The sequence below is a fragment of the Plectrocnemia conspersa genome, unplaced genomic scaffold (genome assembly GCF_051122295.1).
Source record: "Plectrocnemia conspersa isolate PC_06_02 unplaced genomic scaffold, ASM5112229v1 ptg000001l, whole genome shotgun sequence".
Classification (NCBI taxonomy): Eukaryota; Metazoa; Arthropoda; class Insecta; order Trichoptera; family Polycentropodidae; genus Plectrocnemia; species Plectrocnemia conspersa.
The window spans coordinates 21,619,183-21,638,188 of NW_028277165.1; the positions used below are offsets into that span (position 1 = coordinate 21,619,183).

The 19,006-nt window shown below is 31.2% G+C and overlaps 4 protein-coding genes across 5 annotated transcripts in view; 2 read left to right on the forward strand and 2 right to left on the reverse strand.

The window, feature by feature from the left end:
* The first annotated feature begins 3,733 nt into the window (after positions 1 to 3,733).
* Positions 3,734 to 4,673, forward strand: LOC148239184 (uncharacterized). Its single transcript, XM_088205478.1, has one exon. The coding sequence runs from the start codon at positions 3,803 to 3,805 to the stop codon at positions 4,013 to 4,015; it is 213 nt and encodes a 70-aa protein (XP_088061604.1). The 5' UTR covers positions 3,734 to 3,802; the 3' UTR covers positions 4,016 to 4,673.
* Positions 4,674 to 6,397: 1,724 nt separating this feature from the next.
* Positions 6,398 to 9,067, reverse strand: LOC148239185 (sec1 family domain-containing protein 2-like). Its single transcript, XM_088205466.1, has 9 exons — positions 8,749 to 9,067; positions 8,484 to 8,687; positions 8,107 to 8,415; positions 7,871 to 8,043; positions 7,591 to 7,811; positions 7,359 to 7,528; positions 7,011 to 7,291; positions 6,786 to 6,947; positions 6,398 to 6,719 (listed from the first exon to the last, which is right to left on the reverse strand). Exons 1-9 carry the CDS (start codon positions 8,932 to 8,934, stop codon positions 6,506 to 6,508), a joined length of 1,920 nt encoding a protein of 639 aa, XP_088061592.1. The 5' UTR covers positions 8,935 to 9,067; the 3' UTR covers positions 6,398 to 6,505.
* A 2,774-nt stretch (positions 9,068 to 11,841) lies between these two features.
* Positions 11,842 to 12,844, reverse strand: LOC148239186 (cytochrome c oxidase subunit 6A1, mitochondrial-like). The gene is made up of 3 exons (XM_088189523.1): positions 12,678 to 12,844; positions 12,130 to 12,272; positions 11,842 to 12,059 (listed from the first exon to the last, which is right to left on the reverse strand). Exons 1-3 carry the CDS (start codon positions 12,778 to 12,780, stop codon positions 11,976 to 11,978), a joined length of 330 nt encoding a protein of 109 aa, XP_088045649.1. The 5' UTR covers positions 12,781 to 12,844; the 3' UTR covers positions 11,842 to 11,975.
* Positions 12,845 to 15,554: 2,710 nt separating this feature from the next.
* The window catches only part of S6KL (ribosomal protein S6 kinase like), a 99,883-nt gene continuing 96,431 nt past the window's right edge, over positions 15,555 to 19,006 (forward strand). For both annotated transcript variants that reach the window (XM_088182014.1, XM_088182021.1), the window contains exons 1-5: positions 15,555 to 15,700; positions 18,194 to 18,309; positions 18,392 to 18,620; positions 18,689 to 18,812; positions 18,869 to 18,976. In XM_088182014.1, coding sequence (XP_088038140.1) covers positions 15,647 to 15,700; positions 18,194 to 18,309; positions 18,392 to 18,620; positions 18,689 to 18,812; positions 18,869 to 18,976 — 631 coding nt within the window. In that variant the 5' untranslated portion in view covers positions 15,555 to 15,646. The remainder of the gene's footprint in view (positions 15,701 to 18,193; positions 18,310 to 18,391; positions 18,621 to 18,688; positions 18,813 to 18,868; positions 18,977 to 19,006) is intronic.

Here is a 19,006-nt window from a genome sequence, read left to right on the forward strand (position 1 = left end):
TAAATTTAATGAATTCAGTTTCATACTTTTTAACTTCCGTGAATAAATACTTTTAAATTACCTGTCTCGTCGAATATAGCTAGTCTTTTTACTGATTTTTAATTGCGAAGATTGTTCAGAACGTATAAATATTATTCATGTATTAATTATAGCATTTGAATGAATACAAAAACATATTATATTATTATATCAAAAATAGATATAAATTCTTATTTTTTGTTATTGTTTTAATTAAAACAGTTTATTGTATTAAATATTATTTATTTAATCTGTTTTAATTTTATAAGTCGATAATGGTAGATAATGTTGTGTTGAATTGCAAAATTATAATAATATTCTAAAAATCATAATATTTATGACGTTAATATTTGTTATCTAAAAATGTTTATTATGATATATTAACAAAGCTTTGTATATCAATAATATGTAAACAATACAGTGTGAAAGTTTAATCTTCTCTTATCACTTTATTGTTTTGTTTATATTGTATTGTTTATTTTTAAATATAATAGCCAATATGCCTCGATTTGTTTGCAAATACAAATTTGTTTGCTTGTTTGACCTTGTGATTTAGTGTCATGGTCGATTCTTGGCGGGCGCTTCATGCTCATGTTTCCATAGATAGGTATTCACAGTATTCGTTTTCACTGTTCTTGATCGGCTAACATGAAAAAACAAACTAGAACCGACGTGATGTAAAAATATAACAATTATGCAAACAGCGTTCGTACACCGGCTTTGACCCATTGGCGTACCGAACCTTTATTTATATGATTCATAGCAAAAAGTTAATCAAATAAATTTACACAATTTAAGTTAAAAACGATTAGCTAAAAATATATGATATTGCGGTTGATCGCATCTTTAATAACCCTTTATCAGCGAAATACAACAAATAATATTTACTGTAGATAAGATAATGTTACATAGTTAAAAACACATATATTTCATAAAATATCGAAATGATTGCATTTTTTGATGAAATGTTTTAAAGAGAAAAAAATATATCACTAAAAGATCTTCCTTAATTATACATATGTGTATTGTTATCAACTGACAAATATAAAAAGACTTATAAATGAACTTTAAAACAATAATTTATTGCTATTTAATAATTTAATAAAAGTAAAATAAATAAATCTTATCACTGTTAGACCAATAGACAAAATAGACCACTAAATAGGTTCAAGTATGTATCTTTAGTAAACCAGTCGCGTTATGGCAGTTTTTATCAGAGCTGGCTCGAGAATATTCAGTTCCCCGGGATCATTTGAGAAGGTTTTGTTTGAGGAGGACAAATTCATGAGAGATCTAAAAAACCAACTCAGAATTTTTTTGAGGAGAAGAACTTACTGTGGGAGCTCAAAAAATGTCTTTTTGGAAATTTTTGTTTATGGAGTACAAAATTATTGAGGAAGACAATCCTCCTCAAGAGATGACGTCTGGTCACCTTAGCTAATGTAAACGTCCAACACCGTGCTAAATATAATCAAATAGCGCCCCTCTTCAAAGTAATTGAGTACAGCCTGACTCTCGGGCCGGCCCTGATTTGAGATGAGACTACATTTGAGAGGAGGGGGAATTTGTCCCCCTTGAATTTTGTCAAAAATTATTTTATCTAATTTATTAATCATATATAATATTATTGCACAATAATTAAAATATGGCAATATAATTGTTGTTTACTATTTTTTTGTTTTTATACATAACATATTTATCATCCTAGATAATATACTACTAATTACTATTATTCTACTAATTGTATTTGATATGTAATTACAGTGCTGATTAAAATTGATATTTTTACCTAAAATTTCTCCTAAATATGTTATATTAGCAACTATTTTTATATTATTATTTTACATATCTTTATAAGTGTAATATATATACATATGTAGTTTCTAAATAAAATGTTGAATACAATTTTTTGTATAAAAGTCGTTATGATGCATTGGGGATGATGATTATAATGATTATATTTGTTATAAATAAATATAATTACAGTAAAACACATAATTAGATCTAAGAAAAGTTCGTGTGTTCAATATAAAAAATAATATTTTACTATAAAATTACAGGTAAATATATAATATGAATTGTTATTTACATTTATTAGCGTAAAAGTTTGTTAAGAAAATAAAAACGAAACTAATTTATTTTAAATAATTTAATAATATAATATATAATTTACATTCAATTTTCATGAAATCATGGAATAATTAAATGACTAATTTGACTTCAAAACATGTCTCTAATCTATCAAAATAACAATTTCTCAAAAATACTTTTTTATTGCAATCTATTTTTTTTAACTGTTATCAATATTTCAATGCGTTACAATATTAATTAAAGAAAATTTGCATTGTAACAAATTTATAATCAAATAATATTTATGTACTTCCATTGTAAGTCTTCTAAAAAAATAGCAAACAATGTTCTCAAAAGTAAGTGTTTAATTATAACACTATAATATAAATATATATATTTTTACCAGCAGATATATATTTCTACTAGCGAAAATAGCATATAACTGACAGGTGCTAATGAAATTATATGCTGCTCTAAAATGTCTATGAAACTCAATTTAATGCGAAATGTACATTTTCTGTTCAAACCCAAACCTAACCTACACAAATTAGCCAAACCCAACTTGACCTAATGAAAGTTCTAAAACTAATTACAATTTTAGAACTCTTATTCGGTCAAGTCTAAAAATAAGCGGAAAAAGAAGTACAGACAGACGTCGCATCTCGCATATTGCTCTATAGTTTGTCTGCATTTCGATAATACACTATATTTTAAAAATATGATAACTAACCTTACTGATATTTCTACGGACTTCTGATATGAAAATGTAAGCGTGCATTAATTTATGTATTTATATAGGTTTTATTATGGCTCAAACTTAGCGGCACTCTGGTAACATTGACGTGACGTGGAGAAGTCAAAAATTCACGCCAAAGACTATAAAATATTGTCGGCGTGGATTTTTTACTTCTAAGAAGGGATAATCGTTTTGCGCTCTCCTATTGATTAAATTCGGTTTAGATATCATTAATTTGATTCTCATTTATAATGAATCGTAATATTGTTAGAAAAAGTCATATTATGTACGCTAGATAACCAAGCGTTCCCACTGTGATATTGCCCACACGATTTTATTGCTTTTGACGTGGATTTCTGTGAAGGGATAATTTTTTTGCGCTCTCCTATTGGTGAAAGTTCGGTTTATATATGCTTAATTCGATTATAAAATACTTAATATGGCGCTAGAAAACTGAGCGCTTAAACTGCGAATGCACGGTAAAATTGTTTATGATGTGGATTCTAAACAGAGACGTCGTTGCCCCCCCCCCCTCCCTCCTGGAAAAAGCTGAAATTACGTTCCTGTTATAATTCACTACGATTTCTTACCACCGTTTGCCTAAAAATAATTTTTCAATACGAAAATGCATTGGCTCAAACTTGATGCCTTATTCGTGATTTTTACCCCAAAACGATACTGTCGCGATGCTGCAGCTACTATATTCATTAGATATGACTTATTATTTGAATGACAATGTATAAGGTAAAACTTGTTAGGCGGTAAGATGTGTTTGTTTATTATCGATTTGTAAGCGTTTGCGTGTAAAGAAAACTCGCGCTGAACGGGTTGAAATTTTTAACGATGAAAATACAGTATACGCATGCGCGCCGCCGTCGAGTATATAAACCCCCTCTTTGACGTCTGACCGCCATTGGCTGAATCTCGTTTCGCGGGGGAACTCGTACGTCAAAACAGAAGCTAAACAGCTGAACAACAATGTCGGAGGTCGAAGTCGACGAATACGAACATTATAACTACGACATCGACAAGCACGTCCATTCCGGCCACAGCGGAAAACAGAGGAGCAAGAAGGAGGTGAACGAACACACGAACCACCACGATCCGTCCGGTCACTCCAGGAAGATCGTCACCAAGATGATGAACACGGAGACGAACCAGAAGAAGGCAGAGACCAAGACGAAGAACTGAGCCGCGAGGTCGTAGGAGCTGTTGGAGAAGTGATTTTTTCGTTCGGAAACGCATTTAGTCGGGACATCGTGTGACGCAGCAGCGCAACGGCAATCACCTTGACTTTTTATCTACCCACCGCCGCCACCTACCCACGGAACGCTAACGTATTATATGATATATAACGCTAAAAAGTCAACTTTGCCGGTTTGACAGCTCTGTACCTAGCGTCATTTTTTAATACTTAGCGCGCGGCCTTCGCCTCTTGCGAGCCGACCATAGACTCCACTTTTAAAAGTTGCAAAAAATCACTCCAATTACCTATGCGCATGCGTCGCTAGTCGTAATATCGCATTTAGCGTCCAACAACTTTTTTATTTCGTAGCAACGAAAAATCAACAAAAAAAAACTAATAAAAACTGTGTTATTATTATTAAAAATATATATATATAAAAAAATTAATATGCATTTCAAAATCTAGCGTAGGTATTTTCTGCAATATACTTTTGTGATATACAACTACTTTGGCATGATTTTGTTGTGAACGAATGTTAATTTTTGCGATGTGCGAATAATACTCGTCGAAGGATCGTGTGATTGTCCTTCCGTTTATTTATAAGCAAATTTGTTTTTTCATGTATACCTATTTCTTTTTTATTGAAATAAAATATGAAATGTTTTTACACGACTTTTATTCAATCCATACACGTTATCAATATTGAGAAGATAACCTCTCGCTCTTCGTAAACATAATTATGTCGCCATCGACTCATACATACAATCGCATTGAGGTTGAATTTGCATAAATGCAGTTCGACGAAATTTACGAATGAGCACATCGCTGAATTGACATAAAAATCGTCAACATTGCTTATTGGAAATATTTTTATCACTAGTCAAACACAACTGTGTAAGCAAATCGATCATTTTGCTACAGAAAAACAATATCGTATTTCGTTTGATATAAAATAAAACATTCTCTAGTATATTTTTAAAACAAAGAAAAATGATTCATAACAAAAACATTTGCGTGATTGTAATATATATATAAATACATACATATACATATTTAGACAGTTGTACTCGTTTATGTATAAGTTAACTCAACTTCAAAACTTTTTCACGCAAATCTAATACTACAAAATATGATAAAATCAAAGCTAAACATTTGACGAATAATCCCCATAATGATCTAATTTGTTAAAGTCCCCAGTGTTACATTATTTATTCTGTATTATATTAGAGTCAGCATCTTTGTATAATTTTAATATTGTAATATATTTTCTCCAAATAAAACCATTATAATAAAAAAGGACGTGAATGTGTTTTTAAATGAGATAATTAATCTGCTGCTCTTCGACGCACGTGTACTACATCAGGAGTCCCAAAAACTTTTAAAAAATGTTAAAAAATACATTTATTTAAAAAAATATATTGCTTTAGAATTTTTTAAATATTTTTTAATATTAACTAACTTTAGTTTAAAATTACCTCAAAGTTGGATCCATCGGACCAAATGACATTCGCCCAATTTTCAGATGTCCAATCTCGGTGTTTTCGGGCCCACTGAAAATGTTTGGGAAACACTGACCTAGATCAATGGAAGGTTGCAGAAATAATAATAATAGCAAAACTAGGGAAAGATACCTACAGACCTCTTGATTTTATAAAAAAATCTTCGAAAAGCTATTCCTTCAAAGACTAAAACCAATATTATTATTCCCAATCATGAATTTGGCTTTAGGGAGGAACATTCGATGACCGAAGTACGTAGAATTGTTAATAAAAGATCCAAAGACTTAGAGGAATAACAATACTGTTCTGTAGCGTTTTTTGACATCACACAGGCATTTAATAAAGCTTGGCACGAGAGAATATTTTACAAAATAAAAATAAACTTTCTTCATTAAACTGAAGTTTTATATAACCAATAGCCATTTCTTAGTAAAACATAAAGAAGAACAAACAAGTATTCTCATAAACTGGTGTCCTTCAGGGAAGTGTGCTTGGACCAATATTATAGATCTTCCGAAAACAAAACACACTACGGTGGCTACATTTGCTGACAACACGGCGGCACTAACATTGCATGACAAACCAATAAATACTTCTAGTATGCTGCGATAAAATACAGACATGGCTAATGAGATAGAAAATAATACCAAATTAATCCAAGTTAGTGCATATAACATTCACCATGAAGAAGAAAAACTGTCCGTTAGTATTTATAATCATTGTGTATTGGCTTTTTTATTCATGATATTAGGGTATCAAACAGGTAGCAAAAACTCATACACATCTTAAAGATAAATTAATTGTTGAGAATTTAGAAATTTCTATCTTAGAAAATATAAATATAAAAACACAAAGAGTTTAGAATGGAATGTTAAAAATACAATATTATAATAATCATTTTATTCATGATAAATTAATAACAAAACAACATAAATTACAAAATTAGCTATCGATATATTCTCATTTAGCGCGCTAATTATTGATGAAATCAAATTATTACAAAGCTTGCTTCATAGCTTCTATAGGATTTACTAATGCTGTAGAACCAATAACAACATTTACATCACTACCACTCATCATAATAGTACGATTCATCTTAAAGCATTCCTCGATCGTCATGCCTCCGACGATAAAAATTATGACGGTCGGATTATCGAAAGGATGTTTGGAAATGTTTTGAGCTGATTTAGTCGTTGTATTCATAAGCATACTAAAAACATATTAGTATTAACAATTATATACCATAAAATAAATACACGCACTTAAAATTGAATACCTGAGCCCACTTTTCAAAAAATCTTTTAGTCCACCTGTTCTACATTTGAGATCCGGTATTTCAGGCCTTCGCTCGTCGACTAAATCACAAACAAGTTGTTGTAAAACTCCTTTATATTCTCCAGGCGAAGCGCTATCCAATACTTTGATCACAGATTTATACCTTCATATAAATAAAAATTGATTAGAGTCGTATAAAATGAACGTTAAAAAATATTCTCATTACTTGATCATTGAATCCCGAATTTTTGAAATGTCGTTCAATCTTTTGATCAACATCTCGGCAAATGAGCTGATCGCTTCCGGCGATTGTAATCGCTTATCTTCATTTTTAAGCATCGTGTGATCTTCAAATAAAGCAATGCTCAAAGCGTCGTGTAAATTTTTCTCTTGCGTTTCTGAGAAAGTCACGTAGGCTCCGGCAATGGAATAAACGTATATCAAAAGAGCTAATATGCGCTCTAAGGATAATCCTCTTTGCTTCCATGACTTGATGATATTGCTGATCTAATTTTTATTAACAAATCAAGCAATAAAAGTGTTTGGATTATAAAATACTATTATATTGTATCACCTGAGATAAAACACTTGTGGAATCTTTGCTGGTTGTTAAGCTTTGTAACACTTGTATTTCCAAGCACGTTAACAATTCTATTTGTTGCATTTCTGATGACTTTAAGGTTTGAACAACACTCAAAGTTTGTTGTAATAACCCAGCGTTAGCTTCAATTAAGTCATAATTTCCTACGCATAACAGTAGCATAAAAATAAATTGTCTAAAACTTTTACAATATTAATAATAATACCTTTACATGACGACACGATTTTTTCTAAATTTTGTGCGGTCACTCTAGTGGGTAATTTGCAAGGCGTCGTATTGGCAATTTTTGATAATTTATCATACAAACCGAACAATACTTCAGGCTGTGTTTTATTCACAAGACGATCTATTGTTTGTCTGCAATTTTCATCGTTTGGATGTATTATGCATCCTGGATTTAAATGCAAATCTTCTATGACAGAAACCCTGCAATAATATTATGTTATTGCTTGGTTATCATTTAATAATACCAACGATTAAATTACATGTCAGCTTCGCATAGATTAGAAATATCAACAGCCAAGTCAACGACATGACCTGGAAATCTCGGCAATAAATTCATCATCTTATCTAAGAGCGACACAGAATTATGTGTTGTTACTCCAGCTAGATCGATAGTCCTGTCGATGAAAATTATAGAAGTCTGTTTGCTAGCATTCTAAAATTATAAACAATATTAATTACTTTTGTAAAATAATAAATTTAACCAATTTATATTCACTTTGCGTCGAGAAACTGCTTCAGGTAAGTGTTCCAAAACGCCAGCTATAATAGAACTAAAAGGACCCATGTAAAAAATGTCTTCTTTAGAATCCAAATACTCTAATAAACTATTGAAAGAAACGGCCAGACGTCTGACTTCATTTTTATCTTCTAATGATAGCGAATATAAATCCAACGTGGTCAAAGAAGGTGGTGTGAGTTCTTCATCGAACTTGGGGTAAAGAGTGTTAAATATCGGAGCAACAAATATATTACTTGTGAGTGAAACCGTAAAAATTGGTGAATAAACAATCTCAGCGACACATGGCTGTAATTAAACGATAAATACAATTATCATAAATTATAAATTCATAAGTTTATTTAGATTATAACAACCTTCTTAGGGTTCCAATCGTTGATGTTTCTTTCTAAATCAGCGTAATTTATGTCGCATTCATGGAATAATACATTAGAATCAGCTGTTAGTACCAATATTATGTTAACGAAATAGCTGTTCTTTAAAATCTCTTTAATAGTATCAAGATTTGTAGCATTTCCAATACATATAAATACACATTTCTTTTGATTTTCATTTCCACACTAAATAATAGTAAAACATTATATATTATTGAATAATGAATGTATTGTCGATAAGGAATACCTCAAAAAATGAAAGATTCTTCACTCCTACTGCACCAGAGTCTATCAAATTAGAAAGGCCGCCATCCCAATGTAGGCATTCTGCGCAAGAATCTTCAATGAAAACTACTCCACCAAACAATCTTTTGTAAATTTCTTGCCAACATTTCTTGTTAAACTTCTCGATGAAATTCTCAATACTACTCATGTTTATAGTGTTTTTGAAAATATTTTTTTATAATATTAATTTTAAAATGTTGACTGCCGTTCAAAAAATTAAACGTTTAGAACATATTGGAATCGTACACAGCTGACGCTGTCAACGTGACATTTATGTTTATAAATATTTATTTGACTATAGCAGCAGAATCAATGATCATATTCGCTTATTTAATTACAGTTGTATCGTTCAATTTATATATTATTATTATTGTTATTATTATTATTATTGAAAAATGTAAGTGTAAATGTACTTTAAAACTCTAATAAAAAAATATATTTAATTTAAGTAAAAACAAGGTGTCGCATCATTCCAGATCCCTCCATACATCACGTGTCAAAAGCAAAATTAATATGATATATAGAAGTAAATGTAATTGATTAAATATAAACGCATTTAAATTAATATTTTAATACTTTAAATACACTGTAGCTCTATAGAATTATTGTTATGTTTGTAATAATGATATATTAGTAAAAGTAAATCTCACGCCGTAACAATTCTATTGAACTCTTCACCCCAATAAATGTGAAACATTTTTATAAAAGCCAGTGTAGCGGGGCTATTTATTTAGATTTATTATAGCCAAAACTTGCCGGCACTCTGGTAACACTGGCGCGACGGACTCTTTTGGCTTGGCAACTTCGGAAGGCTCGCACAGCCGATGTGGGCACCACGCACCGTCCACTCACACTCATTTGTATATTCACGTAATTTATTTATCGCAATAAAATACTTCTGCAGCGGCTCAATCTGTATCTAATTGCCACCCGTCACCTCCCTTCGCCAAACCAGCAAAAAATTGTTTTATTAACATTTATAGTAAGGGCGGGTGGCAAAGGGTAGTCCATAACATCTCAGATTAGTAACTCTGAGGCTACAGGTAGCGTACAAAAACCCCGGCAGCGGCAGTCGAATTTTTATTTATAAAAATGTACTACTATTTATAACCAGTCCCAGCTGCAATAAGCACTATTGATTATAAATTATATTACACATAATGATTTATAATTAATAAGGTAGTTTCCATAAATAATGTTACATGTTAAAGGGGGCGGGATCAGCGGTATTGTGATAGTGTGAAACAAGCAGGATTCTGGCTCAAAGACATTTTGAGACATAAAGGGGGGTGGGAAGAAATTCACGAAAAACTTGTGACATAATTTATGGAAGCCGCCTAATATAGATGTAACTGATACTTTTAGTCTGTTGGTTATTATTTAGTTGTAATTTATTAAGAAAAATCTGTAACCTTAAAAATCCGGAGCAGACGGACTCTTTTGTCTCACTTCCAAATTACGCTACATACCCTTCACATATTATTATATATGCATATTACTTATTCTTGTATATATTATTTGTTTTTTTATTTAAGCTAGGTGTTTTATAATACAATGAAAAATGTAATAAAATAACGAATTGTCAAATTATCATTATAAATAATTTTAAATAATACAATAAAATGCAATATATCAAATAATATAAAGTACCACAAAGTCAACATATCATTACAGAGTAAAAAAATACAAAAATTATTAATTATAGAATTAGCAAACAAACTATGTATTATAATAAAAATATACTTTATTATTTATAATTTCTACTTAACTAAACGAAACTAGAAATTACAAATACGTGTGTATAATTTTTATAATAATGATGGATTTCTACTTTGATCTGTCAAATAATAAATTTAAATAATTCACAATTAATTAATTTTATATACAATTTATAAAATATGCCGCCCCCAAGCAAGTGCCGCCCGCGGCCGCCCCTATCGCCTTCTTATAGCTTCACCACTGCTTTCACATAAATATTTATCTTATACTATATATGATATTGTTGCCTTTGTAAGTCAAAATAATTTTGTTTTGTGACATGGCATAAAAATATTTTAATGATCGTTATTCTTAAAAGATTTTCATTTTTAATGTGTAAACTACTGTAGATTGTTAAAACAAAATAAGGCATAAAATGTTTTCAAACCATTTTATTAATAACAGGGATAGCAACCTGCCATCCGTGATAAAAACATAAGGGTGTTTATCAAGGGATACCGTAAATTTGGTGCATTTTGCTACTTTCTTTTGTTCACGCGAATCCAACAAATCTCATTAATTATTGCCTTCTAACCCAATTTTCTTCCATCTAAAATATATAACGGGATTTTTAACATGTATAGCTTGTAATTTGCGAATTTTCGCAAAAAATAAACCATTTTATCAACAAATTAGATATTAAAAAATCGGCCCATGGCACTTTTCGCATATACATACATGAATGACCGAATAATCGGACTCATAGCAGTTAAAAGATTAAGGCATTTGAAATGCAGATATTACTCCAACCGCTTAATGACAACATGGGACAGAGCATCGTATTCTAACAACAAAACCGATGTACTAAAAATTCATGTTGTTTTGATTAAATTGTAGGTCGAAGAAGATTCTTGAGGATATCCGTATGTCTTTTTGGGAACAATGTTCTTTTTGGACACATAGTGCTCCAAAAGTACCATTCGTTTATCACAAGTCAGCATAAAATATTTCGCATATGAAAAAGTTACTGGCAAACAGCAATTTAATTTTGCAGCCAGCTAGTACTCACTATTACTGTTGTGTGTCTGCTACATAATTCACACCACTTCATAAATGTAGTCTACGAGCAAGCGACATACTTCACTATAATGGATTGCTTCTTCACTACTAAAAAAACCAACATCCAAGCGCACGTAGCAAGTGCAGCTCTGCCTTTGTGTTACATGTCTGAATTGTACTATCAAACTCCCTATGTAACACGAATAAGGTATTTTGAATTTTTATAACATTCAAAGATCTTTATTTGACTAACGCTCAAATGGCATTTACAATATTCAATTAAATTAAAACACAAGTGTACCTTTTAAGCATAAAAAATAAATGCAAAGAAAGATATTACTTTATTTTATTTTGACTTGACCAAAAAATTACAAGCATCTATCACTTTCAAATAACAAAGAATATTATATTGTAATACATAGTAAAATATATTTATTCATCTACATAGCCATCAGGAGTAGCGTTAACTTTAGGATTGAAGAAAATGGCCCTTTTTCCATCACCCCATGGGAATCTCTGTAAATACATTTAAATTAATTAATTACCGAGGACTATTTAAATTTATTATAATATGCAAATTAATCACCTTTGTAATGATACGCAAATAGTCATACTTGATGAATTCGGGCCTATGGTGTTCATGATCGTCGAGGTAAACATTCAACATTCCTAATGCGACGGCAGGCAAAGCGACAAACAACGTCAGTCTCTCCCAAAGTTTGTCAGGACCTGAAAAAATATTATTGAATTTATTAGATTTAGTATATATGAACATTTATAGTTTTTAACATACATGGATCATATAATAAAAGATGTCATAAAGCAAATGTGCAGAAATAACATTGCCCATTCTGAATCTTTTGGGCTTTAAAAGCAAGTAAGATAAGGGTACATTTAAAACAGCGAGTATAGTGTTTTATTGGTATTATATTAAGATTGTTAGGAAAATATTTTTCAACTGAGCATTTGAATATTAGAACAAAAAATTACATGTTTTGATATAAAAAAGCTACCTTCAGGATTAAAAGTATATATATTGTAGTGATTCAGTGTAGGTTGTTTACAGGTCACTGAGAAAGCCGATGTTGTCTTCAGTAACGAGCGTGAGTTATGTAACTTCTGTCAAAAACTTACCGCCATAGCTTTCGCCGTGAGCGAAGCGACGCGGGCCGTTGGAGACAGCCAAAGAGGCTGCACGGTTAACCGGGCCTTTCAATCTACAAACCAGCATACGCATCACGGAGCGATTCTATCAACGAGACGAGGAGAACGTCTGCAACAGTGTTGCTAGTGCGTAAACTGCGTCACAATCGATTCCCACATATTGAATTTTATTTTTTTATTTTTAACCCGTAATTTTAGTGATTCGCTAATTTTTATTGGCTAAGAAATATTATATGATAAAAATAGTTATCTAATCATAAATAAAGCAAATAAAACTGAATAGGTAAAATTTTCATTTATTTTAATTTTTAACTAAAAAATGCTATTTTATTATCATTTTAAAATTAAAGAATAAAATCTATATTTTATTCTTTAATTTTAAAATATTATCAAAATTATATTCTTTAATTTTAAAATAATATCAACAAATGACTTTTGATATGATCTATCAAAAGTCATTTGTTGATTAGGATAATACCGAATATAATCTCAAAAAAAATTTGCAATATGTAATCGAATTTAGAAAAAATGTGTGCACTTTTCTCTGTAACGTTATTTATATTTTTGATTTTAATGAAATTTCAATGTTATATTGAATTAAATTGTTCATATGAGTTAGGTTGGAGTGTGGGACGCTTGTGGTAGCTAAAAAATAGCGGGCATCAGACATTTTTGGTTGTTTACAACTCATGTATTTATAAAATATATAAAAATCATTTAAAATACTTGTTCGAAAAATTTTATGAGAAAAATATTTTAAACACTTCTTTTCAAAGCAAATTAAACGCAGAAAATAAAAAAATTATATATATGTTTTATATACAAAAATGAATATGTAATTATAATAATAATAATATCATACAATAATAATATGTAACTATCATTCTAGATAAGGTGGTCGCCCGTGCGCCATTTAATAATATTTAACATGGTGATGGAAGTTTGTTTAAGCACCAGCAACGCTGTCCATATGGCAAAAAAGGTTATCTGGGAATTTTTGTTCATTTAAAAATGTCTGAGATTACATTTTCTTAGTTGCGGCTAAACGAACATAAATTTCCCAGATGACCTTTTTCAGATCCAGAAGCGCTGAATATTCTCGGGCCGGCCATGACTCTACTTCACATTTCTATACAACATGAAATGACAAGTCGAGCACTGATACAATACTGAGTTGCGTTCATTTCTGGTATGAGACCAAGAACGAACGAGGACAAAAAAACTATAGCTCCTAGTCTAGCAGACATAAGACCTAATTTCTATGCCAGAAATGTTGTTTCCATCAATTGCTTCAAAGGTTGCTATATTTCAATAGCTATATTTTTGCTGGATTTGTATTTTTATTTTCCAAATAACCTTTTTCGTGTAATTTAATAATTTCGTGTAATAAGCTACGTACCTTTTCAATAACTTTGAAGCAAAAGTTTAAAGCATGATAAATCTAAATTAATAATGACAACAGTAATTGAAAATCAGGCTTGGTTATTAAAATTACATTTATATACTGTTTCCACAAACATTTAATAATAATATACGTTTTATGCATTTTACTTGATGAGCAACACTACCATTTCCTATAGAATCCTCAGAATAAATTGCTGCTAAAATTTAGATATTTATTTCTGGCTATGGCAATATCTCAATATAATTAAATATCACAAACATGATCAAAAGAAAAGAATGTAATTTTATTGGAATGGCGACAAAAAATTTTTGAATCTCTTAAAGCTTGATTCTGGAAGTTGACTATATATCTAAGACGTAGGTACGCTCAGTCTGCCGTCAGTTCAGTCCATAATTGTGGTCCGATTGACGCTAGAGTGAACGTGTAACGCATTGAATGACGGACTGATGAACCGGACTGTCAGATATTTGAATATTTTGATAATTTTCGTCAGTCTGGTGCAGACTGACGGCAGACTGATCGTGTAATGCATTCCATCAGTCTGATCTATCAGTCACCACTCGGACAGCGATGGAGGTATGCGCCGAGAACGCTAACTACGCAGCCGTTTGAGGCATAAAAAGATTTTTTATGTAGATTAGAATCATTGCCTATTCTCTGGAATAAACCCATAAGAATTATGTAAATAAGTATTAAAGAAATGAAGCTTTGGAAAGGTTGTTGTTAATTTATAAAAAAATTAAACCTCTGGCCACCATCGACGATATTAAAAAAATAAGCACATTAAGATCAAATTTCCACCGAGAATTAAAAAAAAATAATAATGTTTATATTCCGAAGAGCTGGAACTTTAAATATCTTCGTTTTTTGGATAAATTCGAGTGACACCGAGTATGTTATTGTTAAATAAAAACGCTTAAAATATTTAATGCATTTATTAAAACGAATACAACATGACCTAATAAATGAATACAGTCAAATATTTATTACTAATTCTCGCGAATATTCAATATACCCTCGTTATTGAAAAAGTGACAAAATTTTTCTCTTTTCATTTGTACATCGTTTGGTGAATTTTGAGTGCTAATGGGATCCAATTCAAGTAATTCATTTCCATATTGTTATGTGATTTTCCAATTCGATGCCAAATAAGACCGTGGTTGGGTTTTAACCAAATAATTATGTAAATAACAGCACATCGCTTTATCGTTCTCTAAAATACTGGTGTCAGTTTCGACTGATCGTGTAATATCGTTCGTCAGTCCATCAGTCTGCTATCAGTATTTTTACGATCAAGATCACATACTGAACTGATGGCAGACTGAGCGTATACCCTACGTCTATAAGTGTGTATTTGAATTTCGTACATAGTCGGAAAAAAATCGATTATGATCAAAACGTATTTTTGTTGAGTCGGTGGCTGGTGTTGCCATAGTCGGTCTGATTTGGTGCGACGTTCGAAGAGTGCGAGGGTGCGGGACGACGTCGCTGTCGCCGATAGCACCGAATCGAACGAAAAGCGTACGCCCGGTGGATGGGCAGCGGCAACTCCAAGCCCGGCCCGGAGCGCCGACAGCGGACTCAGCAGGTGTCACTTCGCCCTCCCTAGATTCGCACTGAAGCTCCGTATGAGACCCTCTAGCTGCGCACTTTCCGTTGTCCTCTCGTCCTCTCCTCCCGATCGAGTTCGCTTACTCGCTCGTCGCAGCTCCCCGGATCGTCGCGAAATCCCCGATTCGGCCCTTGTTTACGTTCGATTGTTCGCTCAGCTGTTGGCATAAATAAAGCCTTCCGCCATATTGATTTGGAATTTCGCTTCCGGGTTTTTGGGTTATGTTTTAGTGTCAAATAACACACAACACTTGATTGCGAAAACAATGCAGACTGAATCTTGAGTCAAAATTAGGACAGCGTTTGACCATATGTGTATATTTTCTTTTGAATAATTACAATTATTTCATCATTTTTACTATACTTTTTTTATCTGTATTTTTATATATTTCATATCGATGTGTCGATGTTTGCCTCACCCAATTCTTATTTTTTTTTACTGTAGTAAATTTCAAAAAAATATCGTCCAATTATTTAGGCGTTCTTGAACACCGTTCATGTTTTAAAAACAACGGATCTCCTTCAATTTTAACCAATTATTTTCTTTTTACTTATTCTCTTTAAAATATATTAATTTCATTTTTCATAGCCGGGGCCGAGCCTAACCAGGTGGCCGATTTTATGGGCCACCGAACACATAAAAGTTAAAAAAAATAAAAGTTACAAAATGTAATATTTCAGGTAATTGCTTTTTGGTTGTATACATTTTAAATCTTATCTCGGGTAAAGAGCAGGTATAAATTGGTCCCATTGAGCCTGCTTTGTTGTAGGAAAGTACTATTTTTTTATGTGGAAAAAATGACACAGAATTCCTCTTTGGTTGTCCCAAAGGTAGCCGAAACGAAAAAAATCATTGTCTGCCACCCTCAGTCCACCATCATCTGTTATTGTTATCCACATTGTCATTGATGGAGGTTTTCCACAAATTGTTTTCGAGCATTGATTATTATAATTGGTATTGAGAGCTATCAATTTTTCTTGTGGATATAATTTTCAGCAATGAATTTCGCATTAACCCTTTGATTAGTGAGTTAATTTATACACATTTGTTAATTTGTTAGTATACACCTGGAAGTGAGTTAATTTTACGTATTTTTCTATAAATATTTCTGTTGTTATTTATTTATTATTTTATATTAAGTTTTTGGCAAATTATAAAAAAAATCAGTGATTCTCGACATTTTGAACTTTTCTATTATTAAATCTGGTTCATTTATTTTATATGTTTTTCAGCTTTTGTGGATTTTTTTATAATAATTCAGAGGCTCTTAATTTTTTTTATAAAATTAATATAACATATTTTTTGTTATGTTCATAGTCGACATAGAAAAATGATCTTGCTTATTGAATTTAATTCAATTTAATTTCCTTGGGAGTACTAGTTACTCTAATTTTTTGCATTGTTTTATTGCAGTTTGTCTATAAGTCTATATTTGTCTACTTACTATTAATATATATTTATATAATTCTTTTCAGAATATTAATGCATTTGCATTTATTTAGAAGAATGTGAGACAATTTTAAAACTATTCGACTTGATATAAGTTCATTATTGTCTGTCCGCGTGTGTATGTGACGTCGCAGACTAAAAATATTTGTTAAGATATAAAGTAGTCAATATACATCTCTGCTAATATTTTGAATTGTGAGAATAACTTGCCATGTCTTACCCTATGAAAATTTTCATTTGGCAGAATGTTCCAGGAATTTTTAACGGTTGAGTCAAATTGTTTATTTTTGTATTCCTGAATTTTAATTGAAGCTAAATTCTCAACCTTTGACCTAAAAAGATACTGTAGTAAAAGCTTATTAAAATGTATTTATTTATTTAAGTTGTATTATTCTAATAAACCTAATGTCTGCACAAAGATTACAACTAATAAAAACGCAAGATAAAATCAGAGAACTGCAAATTAATATAATATTAACCCTTCGGTTGTCGAGCTCTTTTGGAATTATTATTTAAATATCGATCTATTACATTATGAAATAAAATATATTTATTTGTTATTTATCTTCTGAGCAAATACCCTACAGCACATTAATAATGTATCGGATTCTTTCTTCAATGATGACGTCAGAACTAGCAATTCTCGCCAAAGTAGCCAAAGCCAATATATATCGTTTGGGTATACCGAAAAATGAAAAAGAAAACTTCTGTAAAGTTGTGAATTTTATTCGAGTTTGAGGTTGAATCGTGTAATGTATTGTCGCTGTTTTCTTAATTTTGTGTGGAATATTTCAAATTATTCTTAGTACTATTATATACATACATTTAAAATATCCATAAAATAAGTTTAAATTTTTGGGAGGGTATCAGACAAATTATGATCTTTAAAATGTCAGTGACTAGGGTCTTAATCCGCCTTTGGGCTGAATTTATAAACAAGCCTTACTTTATATTCATAGTACTTTTCATGTATACATATTTATATAGTTGTAAAATTATCTTATTGTTATAATTTTTCAGACTTCCTCGAGTATAGCAAACTTTGTCGGAAATCTAAGCGGCAGATCGTTTGTAAGCGGCGTCAGCAATAGGTCATCTGTTTCTTCAAGACCCTGGTCAAGAGTCTCAAGGCGTAGGTTTGTATTCAATTAAAACAAATCGTCAGTATGTAGTGGATAAAAAAAATTATTATTTACTTTTTAAATTTTGTATTTTTAGGTGGAACACTAGCACTCTAACTGATCCGTTAATAGCTAGTAAGACAGCCTGGCCGGTTCCTCAAATAGAATCTATTTTTCTGCCCGAATTTAAGATCAACACTGACGATCACAACAAACAGTTTTACATACTAGACGTAATATCAAAAGGAGCTTACGGCAAGGTTTATAAAGTAAAACAGATCGGTACGCAAGAACTATTTGCTTTAAAAGTACTATCTAAAGCGCAGGTATTTATAAATACGTTCACTATGATTTATGATTCGAATGTGTTGATTAATTTAGATATCGATAATAGATCTTATCTGAGAGTGCTGTGTTGCAAGTGAAAGACGAAGTGCATATTCAAGAAGTTTGCGGACACAATCCTTTTATTGTAGCTTGTACTTTAAAGTGGCAGAGCCATAAAAAATTGTTTATCGGTATGTTTATTGTGTTTTTTTTGTGCTATGTTCTTATTTAAAGGATGGTTATTTAGTTTCAGAATATATCTCGGGAGGGGAGCTTACAACTTTGCTGGAAAAATATCCCTGTTTACCTGAAGAACTTGTCCGTATTTATGTGGCAGAGCTCGCTTTAGCTTTAGGTATATATTTATGGCGAGAATTTACGGTTT